This window comes from Mastigoproctus giganteus, chromosome 4 (genome assembly GCF_048544385.1).
Source record: "Mastigoproctus giganteus isolate SK-2022 chromosome 4, ASM4854438v1, whole genome shotgun sequence".
Taxonomy (NCBI): domain Eukaryota; kingdom Metazoa; phylum Arthropoda; class Arachnida; order Uropygi; family Thelyphonidae; genus Mastigoproctus; species Mastigoproctus giganteus.
In genome coordinates, this window is record NC_143578.1 from 109,081,046 (window position 1) to 109,102,731 (window position 21,686).

The 21,686-nt window shown below is 38.2% G+C and overlaps 1 protein-coding gene across 3 annotated transcripts in view; it reads right to left on the minus strand.

The window, feature by feature from the left end:
* Positions 1–21,686, minus strand: part of LOC150086985 (peptidyl-glycine alpha-amidating monooxygenase B-like) — a 627,331-nt gene that overhangs the window by 175,941 nt on the left and 429,704 nt on the right. For all 3 annotated transcript variants that reach the window (XM_090372880.1, XM_090372878.1, XM_090372879.1), the window contains one exon: positions 7,768–7,837. In XM_090372880.1, coding sequence (XP_090229006.1) covers positions 7,768–7,837 — 70 coding nt within the window. The remainder of the gene's footprint in view (positions 1–7,767; positions 7,838–21,686) is intronic.

The following is a 21,686-nucleotide window of genomic DNA, read 5'->3' on the forward strand; positions in this document are numbered from 1 at the left end:
TCCGTGGGGGCTATTATATAAAATTTAAATTTAAACTGACCTATTTGGCTCAGTTGTTAATATGAGAGAAGAAACCTTAGCATGGACAGATACTAGAGATGCAATAATAAAAAAGGTTGTTTCCTACAGTTGATTTGGCAGATTATTTGCAATATCATAGAGAAATATGGGAAGCAAACACTGATTATACTACAGAAAATTAAAGTGAACCCTTTACTACAGACGAATTGAAACAAGTTCTACAGAAGATTAATATTAATGAATGTCCTGGAATAGACACAACTGAAAATATTTTTATATTAACATTCTTTGACTTCTTTTCACAGGTTTTATAGCATTATATAATAAATATTAATATTTGCGCAATGATATATTCCCCAAAGAATGGAAAATAGCCTTGATAAAACTGGTTAGGAAGCCCACCAAACTGGCCCAGCACCCAAAGTCATACCGATCAATAGCACTTCTGGCTAATCTGGAAAAAATATTAGTGCGTTTAATGGTCCTATGAACAGCCAAATGTTAGTTGATTGTTGTTTGTTATTTGGTTTTTAGGAGCATTAGCAACAAAGCCATATTGCTTCGGGATATGCGGTGGTCATTCCCTGACCTTTCCGCATCCTTCGTATTTGGTAGAGACGGGCTCGAACCCCGGTCTAATCAAGAAGCGTGTGCTACGCACTGCTGCTCCTTCCCACCTGGCTATGGAGGCACCCCCATGCTAGTTGATAAAAACAAGGTTTCAGATAAACAATATGGGTTAACTGCAGATAGATCATGTGAGGATGTTCTTGCTGATTTTGTCTCCATATACAGAGTTCTAGTGCCAAGTATGAATTGGCAATATATGTGGATTTTGAGGGGACCTTTGACTCCCTCTGGTGGGAGGAAATCCTTGAATGCCCAAGGAAACTGATTGCCCTTATCAATTATATTTATTATGCAGAAACAATTTCTCGGACAGATACATACTAGTGAAGTCACAACATCATAGTTTAAAAAGACATGGTTATGTGCGTGTGCCCTCAGGGATTGGTATTGGGTCCATTACTATGGAACATGTTACTAAATCAATGGCTTGAAAGAGATTTTGACTGTTGCAGAACTATAGCTTTCGAAGATGATCTCACTCTCATCATCTGCATTGTGGGTTTAGGGATTTATTAGGCACATCAGCAACTATGGCCATAGTGCACCATCATCGTTCGTGGTAGATTAAGGGCAGACATAGAGCAAACTGCTAACTAAATCCTTAACGATCTCTACCAGTGGTCTATTAATTAAAAACTGAACTAGATCACAGAAGATCACCACAAATTAAAATTAATCAAATAATTACCATACTAAAAGAAAATAAATATCTTGGAATTCTCATTCTCATGAGGATGAAAGTAAAGCTTTCATCCTCATTTGATATATCTTGCAGAGAAAAAAAGTTCTCAGGAATGATAATTAGAATTTCAAGAGCAGACTGGGGTCCTTCTAGAAAAATGCTACTTTCATATTACAAAGCAGTGTTCTTACCTATTGTCACATATGCAGCAGGAGCCTGGTTTTATACAGCTAGAATAGTAAGATTTGCAAACAAGTTACAAACGATACAAAGATCAATATTAGTTGTTGTTAATCGTGCTTGCCAAACAGTATCAACTGCAGCATTGCAAGTATTAGCTGTAACTATGCCAGTGGATTTATATGTTATTTTCCAAGGATTATGCCACAGAATTAAAAAGGCAATACCAACTATATATCTAAATATACAGCTCAATTTACAGGCTAATCCAAAGATAGAGAAGAAAAAAATGCTAGAATGAACTGATTAGTCTATGGCAAACCAGATGGGACAGTTTCTCAACGGGAGTCATAACAAGACGTTTTATACCACAAGTTACATATCTACTTTTTTTTTTTTTTTTTTTTGGTAGTTGTTGGCACATAGGCTTCTGTGGCCATAATGCACCTCCCAAGTTTTTTGCAGTACTTTGATCCAAGCCCGAGGCGGGAATCGAACCCGCGACCTTTGGGTTGCCAGGAAGGCACGTTACCCACCCCGGCTAGCCCGGTCGGCCTACATATCTACTAAATAAGTCGACAAGAACATGGTTTTCTATGGAAACATATATAATAACAGGATATGGGTCCCTCAATGAGAAATTATTCCAACTGGGATTACATGAGAGAGAGAGAGAGAGAGAGAGAGAGATTTAAGTGCATGTGGAGCTGCAGAAAGCTGGAAGAATGTACTTTATGGTCTGTATTATGTTGATTTATGATTGCAAATGCAGGGCTGTGTTTTTAATTTTATTTTAATAGAAGTTTTTTAACAACTTCTATCTTGGGGGGGGGATGAAGAGAATCTTCTCTCCACCCAAGCAACTTTTCAGAAATTGCAAGAATTTGCTAAGATTCTGAGAGCAACAATTAGTGCTGAAGTGGGAGTCGCCAGCAGATTTTTTTTTTATATATATTTTTCATTTATTACTTTTTAATTTTCTTTTTTCTTTTTTTATATTTATCTTTTATTTATTTATTTTTTTTAAATTAAATTTTATTTATTTTTAACACCACGGGAACTTTTATTCTTACTTCCTTTCTTTCTTTCCTTTTTTTTTTTTTTTTTTCTTTTTCTCTTCCTCTGGAGTGGGCCCCCAGAGGAATCTCCCAATAGTGGCCCACCTTTTGGCAATATCAGGTGGGTCAAAGTCTTGAATTGAGACAGTATGAGCACTATTGGGACTGGCCCATGGTGTGGACGAGTACCCAGAATCATCTCTCCAGCTGACTGGTACTTTAGGATAGCCAAAGAGGCCAGAACAGAATAACACACATACAATACACACAAACCTACATTTATCACATATCTGGCCTTGTGCAGTGGTACTGTTCTTCACAAAGATATGAGGTGGAGTTGAACTGATGTTCTAGGAGCTGCCCTTTATAAAAAAACACATCACCACTGTGATGTGTTTTTTTATAAAGGGCAGCTGGGGTCGTCTTCTCTATCGACCACATACTTTTAACTCTCCCCCACCAGTCTTTGGTTCCCCACCTCTCCAGCTGTACAACCAGCGTCCGTACCAATGAAAATTGTAGAACCCCACACACAAAATCTAAATTTCACAATTCATCATTAACAACTTTCAGCTTAACCTCTAGTGTATATAGCATTTTTTTTTTTTTTTTTCATATAGACCCTAGCCACTGAAATCTCAGGAAACTAGGTGGCAGGGTCTGCCAGAGCAAAATACAGAGCTACTGGATACTCGGTTTGCCTCCATACGGCAAAGTGTGGGCAATGGTGGGTCGCAACAGCTAAATGGCCAGAAGAACAATGATACACAACATTACACATATACGATATCCACACACTTTTAAATCTGTGCCCTCGACAGGATACTGTCTTACACCTACAATGAAAGCAATGCAGAGATGGGGGAAATCCCTGGTGCCTTTAGACACTAAATACACTTTACACTTTTATCAGACCTCTGATGCAGATTTAATTATCTCCATGCTAAAGGAATAGCGGCCACCATCATCAGATTCAATCTGGATTTGGCAAACAACGGCAAAGCTGAAAAATAGTGACTCGCGGCTCACTTGGTGCAGGTGTGGCAGGACAGGTGGACCACCTTATGCAAAGGAGAGGTAATCCAAAGTTTTATCCTATTTGTTGACGTAAAGTACCGGAGGGCTCCCTCATGGTTTTACCCAGGATTAAATACAACATTCCCGCTAACAGGCCAATCAAAGCAAAACTAATTGCACTGAGCATAATAAAAGACTTGGCAGCACATAATGCATGACTGTGAAAGATATGAGGACCTGAGAAGTCAGCTCATCACAAAAATAAAATTTATTCCAAAAAATCAAGAGCATCATCTCTTGGATTCAGAAGAGGAGTACAGAGCTTTCAGTCGTTTTGTCCAAGACCTATTCACTAGAAGAACTGAGACAACCACCTTAAACAATCAATATAAGACAACAATAGTGACAAAACTGGAACTCCACTTAAGCTGGACTGACAAGCTACAAAACACTGGACTTGATAAGATGACTCGGTAAATTGATGAATCAACTGACCCTGGCTGGACTTGCAGCCTAGCTCCCAATGCCTTTTGGCGATCTGAATCAAGCACCTAAACTGGGTTCATTTCAAATCCCCAACCCTCTGACTCGGCAAATTGATGAATCAACCGACCCTGACTTGACTTGCAGCCTAGCTGCCCAACACCTTTTGGCAATCTGAACCAGGCACCTAAACTTGGTTCCTTTTATATCCCCAATTCAGGCAGGGAGGGGGAGGAGACAGTTTTCTGTCTCCTCCTCCTCTCCTGCCCACCTCTTTCTCCCTGGTGGGCCTTGCTCCATTGACCTTCCGGGGATACCTTCACTATCATCCTCCATATTTCTACCTGTTCCCCCTATTCTGCCTAAGCATGCACTCCAACCCTATGTAACTAAACTTAACAAATGTCAAAAATTTCAACCTCACCTTGATTAAATACTATTCGGCCATACTTGACATTACGCTACAGAACAATATCCCTATACTTTTGGAAAATCTGTGGCCTGCACAGAGTACTGTGCTATGCAAACGGATCATAAACGCGGAGATGGGGAGAAACCCCTGGTGCCATTATACCCTAAATACTTTACACTTTTATCAGACCATCATGAGGTCGCTGGTGTTTGTGCAATGTGGTTGTGTGTGTTTATGTTCCCTAGTTTAAGGTACATATTATAGAATAAATATGGTGTTTACACCACACCTTAACAGTTTTCAGGAAAGCAAATTCATACAGCTTAATGCCCAGAGAGCTTGTATGGTGGTCGATTAACTTGAAAAAAAGGTCGATCAGGAAAAATCCAAGGCTATCCTATATCATACAAGATCGTGGAATCTACTGGTGAAACTCCAAAAGCAGAAATTGTTTTCAAAAATCAGAATATCATAGTGACAAAAATTAACCTATACATCCTCCAAGCAGCTTGTGCCCAAATCACCTGCAGAGTGGGTTCATTCTTTCTGATATCCATCTATTCTCAGCATGGGGACAACATCCTCATCCAATTCCCTGACCCATAAAAAGATCCTTATATCAACGGATGCAAATTGCCATTGTCCACCTTGGTTCAGCAATTCCAATGACGCTGGTGGTACTATCAACATGCCCAGCTACTATCAACAGTGAATTACTGGCAGACTATACAGCCTCTCTTCTTTTGATATCCTGAGCAAACTTGACCAACTGCCAACTTCCTCAAATACTCAACATGAACCAGTCATTGACATATCTATGGTGGCTACCTGTTCTATAGCTTGAAAATTTGTCATAGCGATCTCCTTCTCTCTGGTTTGTCTGGTGGACCCAGCCCCTCCTATTATAACATATAGCTGGGTATGCCATTAAACAAGCAGAAAATGGGATTTATTCACTACTTCACTGCACACGTTGCTGGACCACTTACCTGCCTCTGTCCTCTCCTCACTTACTCCTGAAGAGCATGCAGCAGAAATCACTGTTGCCATCCACTGTGTTTCCAATGTCACTATACCCAGGATAACCGAAAATACTCAACAAAAAAATCACCAAATCACAAAAGGAGGTTAAGCAAGCGAAGGCAGATTATGAGAAATCTTTGGCAAAGGATGCAAAGAAAACCAGCAAAGATTTCTTGATCTTAGCAAACTCTAGAAGGAAGGGGATGAATCAGATGGCCACTTGATATCAATGGTTTGACTGTTGATTATCCTGCTCAGATAGCTGATAAATTGAATGAGTATTTTGCACCTATATTCACACATGAGGAATTCTGTGAGGAAGTTGAGTCCAGATATTTATCAAATTCCAAATGAGAGCAAGGAGAAGGAGAAATTGTTGAGGTTAAACATAAGAAAGGCACCTGGTTGAATGGGATCTATCCAGTTATATTAAAGAAAGCAGGTTTCTTAAGGTTTCTAAGCCATAATTATGAGCACATCATTGAATTCAGGGGAGGTCCCCATGGACAGGAGATGTGTAAATGTATCCCCAATTCACAAAGGGGGGGGATCAAAGGGTTACACAAATAATTACAAACCTGTTAGTTTAACTACTGTTCTGGGGGAAAATAATGGAATCACTTGTTAAAAAAACATTGCAGGATCCCCTAGACGACTGCAGTTATAGTTCAGACACAGCATGGGTTTATTAAGGGGAAATGCTATCAGACCAATATGATTAGATACTATGATGTGGTCACAAAGAAACTGGATGCAAAAAATAATTTTTATATCATATAAACTTGAATTTCAAGAAAGATTTTGATACTGTTGCATATGGAAAATTGCTATACAAAATTGTAGCAGTTTGGCATTAATGGAAAGTTGATGCTATTGAAAAAAGGGATGGTTGGGTGGGAGAAGACAGAGTGGCAATCAATGGACACAGCTCTTTGTGGACTAATTTTATTAGTGGAGTTCCCCAGGGTTCAGTGTTGGGCCTATTGTTGTTTTGTTTTTCAATGATATTAATGAAGACATAACAGGCTTAATGTCCAAGTTAGCATATGATGTAAAGGTTGGCAGGGTGGTTATTATTATATGGTTTTTAGGAACATTAGCAACTAAGGCCATATTGCTCTGGGGATATGCGGTGGTCATTCCCTGACTTTTCCGCATCCTCCGTTGGCAGGGTGGTCAATGACAGTAATGATAGTATGCTACTGCAACAGAATCTAGAAAAGTTAAGGCAAATAGGCTGATAAACGGCAATTGAAGTTTAATATTGATAAATGCAAAGTACTGCATACAAGTAGCAATAACCCCAGAGTAATATACCAACTATGTGGTACTACACTCAGGGTAGTGGAAAATAAAAAAGATCTGGTGAAAATTCTGCAGTAAGATATGAAATTCCATGAGCAATGTCAGGACAGCTTATGGGGTTTTGTCAATAGTTTATACTATTGACAAAATTGACTCCTTATTCCAGCAGGGATAAGGAGGTGATTATTCCATTGTATAAGGCAATGATCAGGCCACATATTGAGTATTTTGTGCAGTTCTGGAGGCCTCATTTTAGGATGAGAAGCTGGAATGAATACAGAGAAGGGCAACGAGATTGGTGATGGGGTGCTCTTACCAAGACAGGCATCAGTTCTGCAAATTGCAGCATCTGGAGATTATGCACCTGCAAGGTGATCTGACTGAGGTGTTTAAGGTTTTGAATGGATTGAGCAAGCTCAATGCTGATGAGATTCTTCCTCTTGCTCAGACCACACACACGAGGGGGACACAAACTGAAATTGAGGAAGGCCGATTGTAGAATAGATGTCTGGAAGTTGACAGCTTAAAAAAATTCATGGAAGAACTAAACAAACTATTAGAGGGAATGAGCATGTTAAATGGGAGGGTTTTTTTTTTTTTTTTTTTGGCTGATGCTGTATGTGCTTGCTTTCTTGCAGCATATGCCACTGCTAATGCTAAAATTCATAACTGGAAATTATGAAATTTGGCAATGCAGTGGTTTGCTTTAATTAATTTCTTTTTAATGTTTTCTGAATTAAATAAAAAAAAAATTAAACTCATGATGTACTAAATTAATGAAAAATATTCATATATGTGTGTATAGTTTCACAGAAGAAATACACAAATCATATTATTTATATATTTATCTCATGCTTTTCATAAGTAATTATATATGCATTCATATCTGCTTATCCAAAAAAATAAGTTAAAAAGGAATCTGGATTTCTGTTTTATATAAGAGTATGTTTTCATACCTGATGTAAAGCTACATCTGTCAACCATAGATCATCTTTATATGTTGTCAACCCGTGTGGCATATAAAATCTGAAAATAAATGAAAATAATTTTTTATGCACCACGTTATACACATTATGAAAACAAAGAATAAATAACATATGACTTTTTGAATGGCAAGCAAATACAATTATATAAATTTCTCTCCAAGTCTGAATTTGAAACATTTGTGATAAAAAGATTAAAATAAAACTTGCATTGGCTTTGGCATTTTTAATTTTAGCAAGACAACAATAATAATCAATTTAAACTACAAACAACTAAAAAAGTTGTTTATTTAATGTAGTTGACATCTCATGTAAAGGAATGTGTAGAAGCAAAGAGGAGTCATACATGCATTAAAAAGATTGTCAGAAAAGGGCTGCAAAAGCTAGGTGGTAAAAATTGAAAAAAAACTTTCTATGCATCAAAATTCAATTTTAATGCAAAGGAAGCAATATTTGTGATGCTTATTCTAAGATAGATTTGGAAGCCAGGATAATGCCTAAAAGAGTTATGTGATCTTGTCTAGAAAGTTGCCTGTCATCCAACATAAGCATAGAGCACAGTGTACAGTGTTAACTGTAATATGGCTCAAAGGGTTCCCCCAACTCCGCATCAAGCAATGCAATGAATACAAACACTGTAGAGGCCAGATTTATATCGGTTAGTGAGAGTTTGTGTAGTGTTGGCTGTGTTGTTAACCCAGCCTCTTATAGCCTAGGGGCCTGTGTTTTCACACAAAAACCTCTAGTTTACTGTCCAGTGCAACAAGGCAGTGGAACAGGCAGTAGGGAGTATAAAGCACTGGTGGGATGAACCCTATGGTAGCCAAGGCTATAGACAGGGAAAGCCCAGTAAAAAAAAAAAAGTTAAAGATTACTTAATTAAGTGGTAAAATTTGTTTATTTTGTACATGTGACAATAACTACTACAGTGAAATATGTGAAATGCAGCTATACTAAAGAGTCATTTTTATTTTGGAGCTGAAAAACAAAAATAAAAGAAAGGCTAACAGACAAAAAATTGTACAACAAGTTAAGACAGTTGAATTCCTTCATTTTCAAACAAGGCGAGAAATTTTTATATTTTTCCTTATTACACATGCGCACACACAAACACATTTACAAAAAAGGACTTTTATTTCAAAAACCTAATACAGTGAAACCGGTCATGTCGGCAACATACAGTTCCATTCACATGAGACCAACTTACTTATAATTTACTATTTCTGTAAATATACATATGACAAATGTCAAATATACAGAAATAGTAAACTATTTCCCACTTTTGTCTCTATAGTGGCTACACATTTAACCATTGTGCTACTGTATTTACTTTAGATATCATGTTAGGTGCATTGCAGTATTATTGTTTCTGGCCCTGTGGTTACAAGCTTAATATCAAAGGTGAAAGAGAATACAGTATTCATATTTGTGAATTTTAATGACTAATCAAAAAAACAGATAGATACACTATTTAGAGTATCATTAACTAGACCATATTATATAAAATGGATGGAGACGATCATCAAAGTCCATTTACAGCAGAATATTCACCAATTTTAATCAGCTTTGTTACCATCTTATGTATTCCTCCCCCCCCCAATCTAGCAGAGATACACATCACCGAGTGAGAGACCGTCATGCTGGAATGCTATCCATATAAACCCAAGGGCTCTGATTTGTGGATGATATTCTAGTAATATAACCCCATGGAAAAAATAAGCCAACACAGTTCGATAATTACCTAACCAACAGGAAAAAAATACACAATTTATCCTAGAAATGGGCATCAACAGCACCCTGCCATTGTTTGATGTCTCCATTAAGGCAGAAAATGAAAGGCATATAACTTGTCTACAGAAAATTTTGGAGAAAAGTAGGTATAGTGAAGAATCTACACAAAGAGTTCTCCACATGAGTTTATTAGCCCCCACCTTCCTCTAAAGAGAGAGAGAGAGAGAGAGAGAGAGAGAGAGAGAGAGAGAGAGAGAGAGAGAGAGAGACTAATAAAATGCCAGTAATCCTAATCAAAAGTGATTACCCCTTCCACTTCATAACAAAAATAATGGACTCTACAGAAAATCCGAAAAAGCCAAATCTCCACCCACAAGCCATACAAGTAGCATTAGCATTCGTAGATGCTTATGATTCAAGAAAGCAAGCTTATACAGCATCAGCCAAGAAAAAAAAAAAAACCTTCCGATTTCTCCATGCATTTTCTCCAAAAGTCTGTCTAGTTATTCCTTGAATTTATTTAAGCTATCAACTTCGAACTTCGACAACGACCGATGGAGTTTGATTTATTGCTTTATACAAAGGAATAATCACCTCCTTATCCCTGCTATCAAAATTTCTGTATATCATTCATAAGACACTATGAGCTGCTCTGGAAGCCTCTCTGCACTGCACAGAAAACTTCATATCTGACTGCACAATTACCTCAAGATTTTTTCATTCTTCACTATCCTGGGTGTAGTACCGCCTAGTTGGTAAGTTACTCTGCTAACCATATGCAGCACTTTGCATTTGTCAATGTTAAACGTCAGTTGCCACCTATAAGCCCATCTGCCCAACTTTTCTATATCTTGTTGCAATAACTACTGTCATTACTGTCATTAACAACCCAGTCAACCTTCATACATCTGCAAATTTGGACACTAAGCCTCATATTTGATACATGGAAGATTACTGTACAAATTGGAGCAGTATGGCATTAAGGGTGCTGCTATGGATAAAGGGATGGTTGAGTGGGAGAAGACAGTAATGACAGCCAATGATACTGCTCTTCGGGGAATAATGTTATCCATGGAGTCCCCCCCCACCGGGGTTTGGTGTTGGGCCCATTGTTGTTTTCTATATTTATCAATGATATAGATCAGGGTTTCAGAAACTTTTTTTTAAGCACGGACTGGCGTTTGCAGATTTTTTTTTTTTTTTTTTTTTTTTTTGCTGCCCACCTATAGGTATAAATTAATGTATTTTCAATAATTATACTCATAAGTTCAGGAAATAATGACACTACCATTAGGACATGTAACATACCAATTAGGTATTCATTACCATCAGCAAATATAAATAAAAGACAGGTAATTCATTTCTTTGTTATCAAACATTTACATAAAATTGACATATTTTAAGAAAGGAAATTTTCTTATAGTTTTATGTAGGTATATTTCAAATAAGTTGTTCGCAGATCGGTATTTTCTTTTCACGGACCAGTACCAGGCTGCAGACCACACTTTGGGAAACCCTGATATAGATAAAGGTACTCCAGGCTTAATATCCAAGTTTGCAGATGATACGAAGATTGGCAAGATTATTAATCACAGTAGTGACAGCATGTTGCTGAAACAGGACAGATCTAGAAAAGTTTGGCAGATGTGCTGAGGGTTGACAACTGAAATTTAACCTTGACAAAAAAAAAAAAAAAAATATGGGTAGCAGTAACCCCAGAGTGGCATACCAACAAAACACAAGGAGAAAGAAAAAGACCTGGGAATAATAATGCAGTCAGATATGAAGTTTTCTGAGCAGAACAGCTCATGGGATTCTGCCAATGATACACAGGAATTTTGTTACCAGGAATAAGAGGGTGATTATTTGTTTGTATAAGGCATAGGTTCCCAAAGTGGGCGGTACTGCCCCCAGTGGGCGCTGAAGCCTTCTAGGGGGGGCGATAGTGGGTTCAGAAGCAATTGGGGGCGTTCAGGTGGTCTAGGGGTCGGTGGCTCCTGGACCCAGTTCAAAGGTCAACTAATAAATTCTATAATTTTTACTCTATGGACACAGTTGAAATTTGCTATAGGTGAAGCCAGAACTGTTTTCTTCGATTTTTCCACTTCAACTTTCGAAACCTTCTATTGAATTTCATGCAAATGACAAAAATGTGACATCAAGTGTATTTTTTTAGGCCGTTTTCTATTATTTTTCTAAACCCACCCTAATTAGCCTAGGGCCTTTAAAACACAACAATGAGAGCTACTGTGAGTTGACATAAGAAGCAATAAAGCGAAACAGTAGCAACAACTGTTTTTGAAAGGCAAACAGTTCGCATTTCCTTTCTTCAACGTGTATTGCTCCTACGAACAGAAAATCAGGGAAATTCATCTTTTAGAAACGAGAAAAAACTGGTGTAAAACTGATAACACTGCAATGTGCATTTGATAAAAAAAAGTTTGCTTTATTGTAATTGTTTTTAGTAAACAATACTGGAACAGCAGTTTACTGGGTTTGATCTTCTAACGAAATTTGGAGAAAATATTTCTATTTGTAGCTGCGTTATAAACTTCGAAAACTGGTGCATCAAAGGAAAGAAAAAAAATCATCCGCTATGAATAACGGCTTGTTTCTTGAAATGTGTATTCTTCACAAAACTGCAATATTTTCTAACAGTACAAAGCTAACAGACTGCGACTAACGGCTGCTCAAAAAGTATTCTTAGAAGATATTTGTATTCTCTCTCTCTATTTCGGGATCTCTGACCGTGTGGTCATCCTGGAGTATAAATAGAAAATTTGTTAGTTGGTATGCTGCCCACCAATGGCACCAATTATCAACTCTTTTACTGTCCTAATTTTCAATATGTGTAGATAATCGTCTTGGGCAAAGGGGAGAATCTATATTTAATACCATGAATAAGTTTTTTCAAGAGAAAGACATTCCTATTCGTAATATTTTGTCTGCTGCTACTGATGGTGCTCCAGCAATGACAGGGCGCCACAAGGGTTTCATAGCGCATTTGAAACAAGCAGTACCAAATGTACTCGCTATACACTGTTCTTGTGTTCTTCATCGTCAACATTTGGTTCCGAAGAATTTAAGTGAACGCCTGCATACATTGCTCCATTACGTTATTAGAGTAGTCAACAAGATTAGAAGCAATTCATTGAGTGACAGATTGTTTAGCCAACTTGAAAACGATGAAGATTTCAATCGTTTGCTGGTTCACACAGAAGTTCGTTGGCTTTCAAAAGGTATTTGTCTGAATCGATTTTTCAATTTGTTTGATTCAGTACTACAGTTCCTAGAAAACAGAGACGACGGATTGCAGGCCAACCTGATTACGTTTAAAAATGACATCGCTTATTTGACAGACCTCTATAAAATATTTAATGAAGTCAATCTACAATTACAAGGTGATGAATGGAATTTAATTAAAACAAAAAACGTTATTGCCGCTTTTGTGGGGGAAACTTCTTCTGTTCAAGCGGAATCTAGGCCAAGGGGAATATAGCCACTTTTCAAATTTATCAGAAGTCTCTCTCAAAAAGGAAGATTTACTTATATACTGCCAACACTTGGAGGTACTCCATGCTGATTTTAATGAGCGATTCAAGGATATTCTAAACATGAATATACTAAATTGGGTTCTAGATCCTTTCTCACGTGCAAACACAGCAGGATCATCAAATTTAGAAGAGGATCTCATAGAACTCACAACAAATGAAGAACTAAAAATAAAATTCAAAAGTGGATACCAAGAGTTCTGGCTTCAGAAATCAATACCGATACTGTACCCTGGATTATGGTAAATAGTGCAGAAATTTTTAATTGCATTTCCATCTTCTTATTTGGATGAGCGTGGGTTTAGTGCTGTAGTGAATTTACTGTCTAAGAAAAGTAACCAATTGCATATAACTGAGCGTGGCGATTTACGACGGTTTTTAACGAAAGTTGAACCCAATATTAACAAACTTTTAAAAATGCATCAGGCCCATCTAAATTTGTTATTTTTTCTTTGTATTTTTACTTTGTAAATTCGAAATAAACAATTTTCTAATACATTTGATGGTGTTTTAATTATTACAGTAAGATTCTTACTAATGTAATACAATCATCTAATATGTATTCTGAATTTTCATATTTAAACCATTGTATGAAACTTCACATTAATTTGTTATTTTTGCTTCGTATTTTTACTTTATAAGTTCGAAATAAACAATTTTGTAATATATTTGATGGTGTTTTAATTATTATAATAAGATTCTTACTAATGCATTTGCAATCTAGGTGGTAGATGACTCTCATCAACCGGTGAAATACCACCACTTTGCTTATTGGAGGCTTGAAGTGGTGGAACCCATGTTTAGTCTCTAGAGCTAAGTTCCGGTCAACCCTTCCCTATCTCTTCCATCATGCACTATGATTGATGACTTTTGAGGTTATGATGAACGTCGTGGCGAGATCCAATATTCCTTACATTTCGAGGGTACAGCTCTAAAACGGTTTTCGCAGGCCGGCCGCTAGTTAGTACACCGGACCGAACCTATTGGTAACTCTCTGGGAGGCTTCCGGATCAGCTAGTGTATAATCTTGCTACCTCTACTCTGCCAGATAGTGACTGGAGGGAGTCCGAGTAGTGTGTATGCGGGGAGCATTGTCGAGGCCACATTATGTCAAGGATCTGGGTATATTCTTACCACATGTACGCCATATCCAAAAATTTCATTACTTCATACAGCATGGGGCGCCTCCGTAGCCAGGTGGGAAGGAGCAGCGGTGCGTAGCACACGCTTCTTGATTAGACCGGGGTTCGAGCCCGTCACCACCAAATACGGAAGATGCGGAAAGGTCAGGAAATGACCACCGCATCTCCCGGAGCAATATGGCCTTAGTTGCTAATGCTCCTAAAAACCAAATAACAAACAACAACAAACATACAGCATGTCCCACCCACTTTTTCTTACTATTGAATACACCATGAATTGCCAAACTAATAGAACAAGCTTATCTGCGAAAAGATCTAAACCTCCCAACGATTTCCTAATTCATTTCACAAATATACGTGGTCTCAATTCTAATCTCAATGATGTCCATTTCCACTTGCAGTCTGCCAAACCCCATGTACTTTTTCTGACAGAATCTCAGTTATCGGTTGATTCAACTACTGCTCATCTCAGATGCCCAAATTATTCGCTGTATGATTCCTTTCGCCTCAAAGGTGGTACTTGTGCATATGTCCGTTCTGATATTCCCTGTCAGAGACTTGGCAATTTGGAATCTCCTCTCTTTGATCTTCTCTGGCTTAAAATCTCTCTACCTCATTGTGTCAAATTCATCTGTTGTCTCTACCGTTCCCCAAACTCCACTAATCACTTGGAGCTCTTTGACTTCCTCTCGTTGCAACTTGACTTTCTCCAGTCCAACTTTCCTAACAGTGAGGTAATTTTCCTTGGTGATTTTAATGTTCACAACTCCAGCTGGCTTCCGTTTTCTAGTCACACCGACCCAGCAGGTCGAGATGCTGAGGCTTTTGCAATTACTAATGACCTAGCACAGATTGTTCATTTACCTACAAGAATACCGGACAATCCGAATCATACAGCCAATACGCTTGATCTTTTTCTCACAAACAACCCTTCTAAGTACACGGGCGAAGTGAGAGGTCCTTTAGGCACTTCAGACCACAACTTGGTGATTGTCTCTTCTCCAATGGAACCTTTATCTCATGGCTACTCCCAACCTCGTGTTGTTTGGCATTACAAGAATGCAAAATGGGATGACCTGCGAGACTTCTTTTCTTCTTTTCCTTGGTCGGATTACTGTTTCAAAACTCCTGATGTCAACGTTTGCTCAGATCGTGTCAGTGAAATTATTCTTGCAGGAATGGAATCCTTTATCCCACACTCCACTTTAAAATCTCGTCCTTTATCTAAACCTTGGTTTTCCAATAAATGTGCTAAGGCTGTTCAAGAGAAGAATGTTGCATATCGTAATTGGCTTGTTTCTAATTCTTCAGTTTCATTTTCTGCCTACACCAAAGCTCGCAACAATTGTAAAGCAGTTATTAATCAGTCCAAACTAGAGTTTGAACAGGCTAAGAGTAGAAAACTTGCTTCTTGCCCTAATGGTAGCCGAGCATTCTGGTCTCTTGCCAAAGCTATTGGCCGCAACTTTTGCCCATCTCTGCTCCCACCTCTGTCCAAACCAGATGGTTCTGTTGTCACTTCAGCCAAGGATAAAGCTGACCTGCTAGCATCCCATTTTTCTTCCAGCTCATGTATTAATGATCTTGGTAAAACACCTCCCACCATTCCCAACACGGTCCATTCAATGCCTCCTGTGATCTTCTGTCAAAATGATGTCAGAAGGATTTTGACGAATCTTGATGCTAAGAAAGCTCCAGGTCCTGATGGTATTTCTCCACTTGTTCTCAAAATCTGTGCTCCTGAAGTTACTCCTATTCTTTGCCGCCTTTTTTCACTTTCTTATTCCAAAGGTGTTTTTCCTTCTGCTTGGAAATTTGCTCATATCCAGCCAGTTCCTAAAAAGGGTGACAAATCCCTCCCATCCAATTATCGTCCCATTGCAATTACTTCTACTCTTTCTAAAGTAATGGAGAAATCAATTAACCGCCATCTCTTAAACTACCTAGAAACCTTCCGTCTGATCAACGATCGCCAGTATGGATTCCGTCAGTGTCGATCCACTGGTGATATTCTGGCTTATGTTACCCATTTATGGACTACTTCAATGGAAAGGTTCGGTGAAACCCAAGTAGTTGCTCTTGACATCTCAAAGGCTTTCGATCGTGTTTGGCATAAAGGTCTTCTAAACAAGCTTCCATCTTATGGTTTGCCAACTGTTTTTAGTAATTGGTTATCCAGTTTTCTCTCTGATCGCTCACTGAGGGTGATGGTAGATGGCTCTCTGTCTTCTAACTTCTCCACTAATGCCGGTGTCCCCCAAGGTTCAGTTCTTTCCCCCACTCTTTTCCTCTTGTATATCAATGACCTTCTTCCATTGACTGGAAATCCTATCCATAGTTTTGCCGATGATAGCACATTGCATTCAACTTTCCATTTTGAGAAACCTTGCCCTGCTCAATCAGCTTCAACTTCTCGAAAATCTGCTACCAATTCCTTAAATGCCGATCTTCAGGTAATTCTCCAGTGGGGCAAAGACAACTTAGTTGATTTCAACCCTTCTAAAACTCAGTCTTGTCTTATATCTCGCAAAAAGGATTCTTCTGCTCCTATGCTTATCTTTAGTGACACTCCAATTTCTAGGCAAAAGGATATATCTCTTTTGGGAATTACCCTGACTTCTAATCTCTCTTGGCACAAGCACATTACAAATATTGCTTCCTCTGCATCTAAAAAACTTGGTTTTCTCTTTCGCTCTCGGCGTTACTTTTCTTCCAAACAGCTGCTCACTCTGTATAAATCGCAAATCCGCCCTGCCATGGAATATTGTTCCCACATCTGGGGTGGTGCCCCCAAAACCTCTCTCAGGCTTCTTGATTCCATTCAGAAGAGGGCAGTTAGGTTAATTAATGATTCATCTTTAACAGAGTCTCTCCACTCGCTTTCTCATAGACGTACTGTTTCTGCTGCATGCCTCTTCTACAGATATTTCCATGGGCACTGTTCTTCTGAATTGGCTTCTATAATTCCTGCTCTCTCTTTCAAAACAGTCCGAACACGTGCTGCCACCAGCCAACATCCAATTACTGTTCAACTTCAAACCCACAGAACCAACTTTTCATCTTCCTCATTTATTCATTCAACTGCCGTTTTCTGGAACAACCTTCCTTCATACGTATTTCCTGAAAATTACAATCTACAGAAGTTCAAGTCCAATGTCAACAAATATCTTCTTTCGTCTTCTCAACCTCCAACCCAAGCACGGTACTAAGTACTATAGGTTCTAATACCTCTCGTGTTTGGGGTTCACATAAAAAAAAAAAAAAAAAAAATCTCTTAATACGTATTCTGAATTTTCATATTTAAATCATTGTATGAAACTGTGCATAATGTTATTCGAGCATACACTTTACAACCTTTACATACGGGCTATGTTTCATCAAAATCTGAATAGCAATAACTATGTTCAAGATAAAGCACATATTGGCCACTACTTTTTCAATAATTTAACGGCATAAGCAGTAATTATCATTAGTTGCTATTTACGTCGAAAATATCAAACGGCTTGAATGCAGAAAACTATTATAATGGGGGGGGCGTTACAAAATTTGTCTTGCAAAGTGGGCGGTGGCTCAAAAAAGTTTGGGAACCTATGGTATAAGGCAATGGCCATATCACCTTGAGTACTGTATACAGGTCTGGAGGTCTTATTTTAGGAAGGATGTAGAGTTGCTGGAACAAGAACAGAGAAGGGAAATGAAATTGGTGAGCAAACAAAGACTGCTCTTAACACAAAAGGCCTAAGTTCCAAAAACTGCAGCGTCTGGAGACTAGGCACCAGTGAGGTGATCTGATTGAGGTGTATAAGGTCTTGAATGATTTGAGCAAGCCCAATGATGATGGGATTCTTCCATTTTGCTCAGACTGCACACCTGAGGGGCATAAATTCAAATTGAGGAAAGGCAGTTGTAGAATAGATGTGTGGAAATTTGCCTTTAGCCAGCAGGTGGTTATTTGCTGGAACAAAGTCCCATCAGTCATTGCGGAAGTTGATAGTTTAAACAAATTGAAGGAATCACGGGATAAACGTTTGGAGCAAATGGATAGGTGAAATGAGGTTTTTTTTTTTTTTGGCTGATGCTGTATAAGGTTGTTTTCTTCATCATATGTCTCTAAGAATACTAAAGCATCAAGCATAGCCCATGAGCTTTGCACAATCTCTCCAGGGCCGAATTGATTGACAAGGCTCTCATCAATTGCAGACACTTTCAATTTTAATCATGACTTGCATATTTCCTACTCTTAATGACATTAGTGCCAATGTGTACAAAAATATCGCCTTTGCACTTAAAAGATGATGACTACTCTACAACATCATCAAGTTTTGTTCCCAGCAGATATACCTTGGTCCTATTCCACCTATCCTTTTTTGTACAATATATTTCCCATTTCCCTGACAATTGAGTCACCAACAATAACAAGATACTGTGGGATCAGGACCAGTGCATTCTGCCTTGAAGATTGCCACTGTGTTTCCTGATGCACAAGAGTGAGCTCTCGCATTGAGTTGGGCAGCTGAGAGCTTACTGGGCTCCCCCATTTTAATTCTTTCAAGAGATTCTATCTACCCTACTCAAAGACTCATAGATGCCTATCAGAATGCAGAGTTGGTGCCTAATTTCGCTCCTTCGGTTCTCCCCCAAGCCACAGCAATTCCGCTACTTTTTGTCCATTGCTTTCCTGCTCTAGTCTGAGGCATCAATTCCATTTAATACAATTTAATTGATTAACAATGAATTTAATAATATTAATCAATTTGAATGACTAATTGACAATACTACACTAAGCTAAGAGATTCCTAAATGCAGTGCTATGTATTAAGCTATCTAGTTTATGATATACCTTACACCAGTGGTGTCGAACCAATGGCCCACAAATAATTTTTATACAGCCCGCACAGAAAGTGAAGTAAAACAGCAGCATTTTAGAGAGCCGTGCCATGGAGTGTACAGGCATGCAAGCATCGAGCTTAGACTGTATCAAATGTGTGCATGTGGTTCAGTGCAGTCATATGTATGCTAAATAGAGTTATGTACGTATCAATCTTTCATATTGTGAAATTCTACTATTTTAATATAACTTGTTCATTGTATTGAATTATCATTAATTTGTATTGAATTAAAAAAATCATCCTTAAAAATGTTCCAAAAGAGGAAAGTCATTTTGGAGTATCATGTTTTCAAAGGTGGGCTGAAGACTATTTCTTCGTTGTTTACCACAAAAAAGCAATGTGAGGAGACTGAGTTTTTAAAGAATATACAGTAATTTAAAATGACACTATGATAACAAGCATAAATCTTATGATAAAGGAGTATTGCAAAGAGAAAGTGTTCAGAATTATAAATGATTTAAGAAAACAACAAAACACACTGAAAATGTATCGGTCAAGAAATTTAACTGCTGTAAGTGCCAGTTATCAAGTTGCAAGTTTGATTGCTTTTGAAAGTAAACCGTTCAGTGGTGGTGAATTTGTTGAGCATTGTTTGTTAAAAGTTGTGGAAAAATGTGTATGGAGAAACAAAAAATGATACAAGACATTAGTTTGTCTCGACAAATAATTATGTGAAGAATGGAGGAAAGAATTTGTTCGAGCAACTTTTGGAAAACATAAAATAAATGAAATAATTTAGTATGGCACTGGATGACAGTACTGATGTAAATGACACAGCCCAACTCATCCTCATGCGTGAAATTGATAAATTTGTACCAGTTGAAGATTTAGCTGATCTACAGAGTATTCATGGAACAAGTGCAGGTGAAAATCTGTTTGAAAATTTTTGCCAATCTATTGAAAAACAAATTTATTAAAATAAAAATAATATACAGGGTGATTCACTACCAGTGCGACGAACTTGCAGGAGGTGTAGGGGGCACAAAGACGAATCGGAATCACATAGCATTGCAGGGTCCGAAATGCCTTCGTCATGCGGTAGAGGATGTTGAACGGGAGGTCGCATGAACAGCGATCCCGCTGGAAGTCAGCATTTGCGAACCGTTTCTGTTGAAGAAAACAAGTAGCAAAAGTCCTCCGGAGTGGATAATCTGCAGGCTCCAATGATTGGATGCATTGCAGATGGTATGAACTCATTTGGTTTGTTGACAGTATCCTCCATACAGTGGATTGGGAAATACCCAATCGTTGGCCTATCGCTCGAGTACTCATACTCGGATGGCCTTCTGCAAGACGTAGGACATTCTCCTCATTGTCTGGCATCGTTCGCTCTCGATTCATGGTACCTCTTGTGAAACAACCAGTCTCACGTAACCTTCTGTGCACGGGAGGATACATGCAAAAACTGCATGATGAGGAGCACGCCTGTGCGGGAACGTTCCTGGTACAAGCGCAGAGCGGCGCGCCCGTTACAGTCCGCAGCTCCATACGCGAGGTGCATGTCAGCCAATTCAACGTTTGAATACTCGTCCATCCTACTGCCTCGGGAACCAGTTCGCAAATGCTGACTTCCAGCGGGATTGCTGTTCACGTGACCTCCCATTCAACGTCCTCTACCGCATGACGAAGGCATTTCGGACCCTGCAATGCTATGTGATTCCAATTCGTCTTTGTGCCCCCTACACCTCCTGCAAGTTTGTTGCACTGGTAGTGAATCACCCTGTATACATAAGATAAAACAGAAATAAAATAAGATAGAAGCGTTAAAATACATAGTAGCTTTCGAAGCGAAGTGCCTCTTCATCAGGAGCTGATGAAGAGGCACTTTGCTTCGAAAGCTATTATGTATTTTAACGCTTTTATTATATATATTTTAACTCTTTTATCTTATTGTATTTTAAAGCTTTTATCTTGTTTTATTTCTGTTTTACCTTATGTATATATCATTTTTATTTTTATTTTAATAAATTTGCAGGTCATTGCAGGAAACCTTGATGATATAATGCAACCCGATGCACAAGGCCTGTTTTCTAATCTATTGAAAAGTTAGGATTAAATATTAAAAACCTGGTAGAAGTCACAAAATTGGTAGTGCAAAAATATGATTGGTAAAAACTTTGGGCGTATGGATAGAATAACCAAGAAAATGATAGATATCGGAGCTGAAACTCTGACTGGAATTCACTGCATTGTGCATCAAGAATCTCTTTATGGGAAAGTACTGGATCTCCAACACGTTATGAATGTGGTTATTTCAACTGTAAATTTAATAAGATCTCATGGCCTTAATCACCGAATGTTTCAACATTTTCTTTCAGAAACTGAAGCTGAATACGAAGATGTAATTTTATATTGTGCAGAGATGACTTAGTTGTAGAAGTATTACATTGGTTCTTTAAACTATGTCGTGAAATTGATAATTCTGCGACAAAAAAATGAAAACCAATAAAACAACTATCAAATATGGAGTGGCTGTTTGATCTTGCAATTCTTATAGACATTTCTAGTCATTTAAATTCTCTTAATTTAAAATTACAAGGGAGAGGAAAATTGGTCTGATTTGTTTGGTGACATCAAAT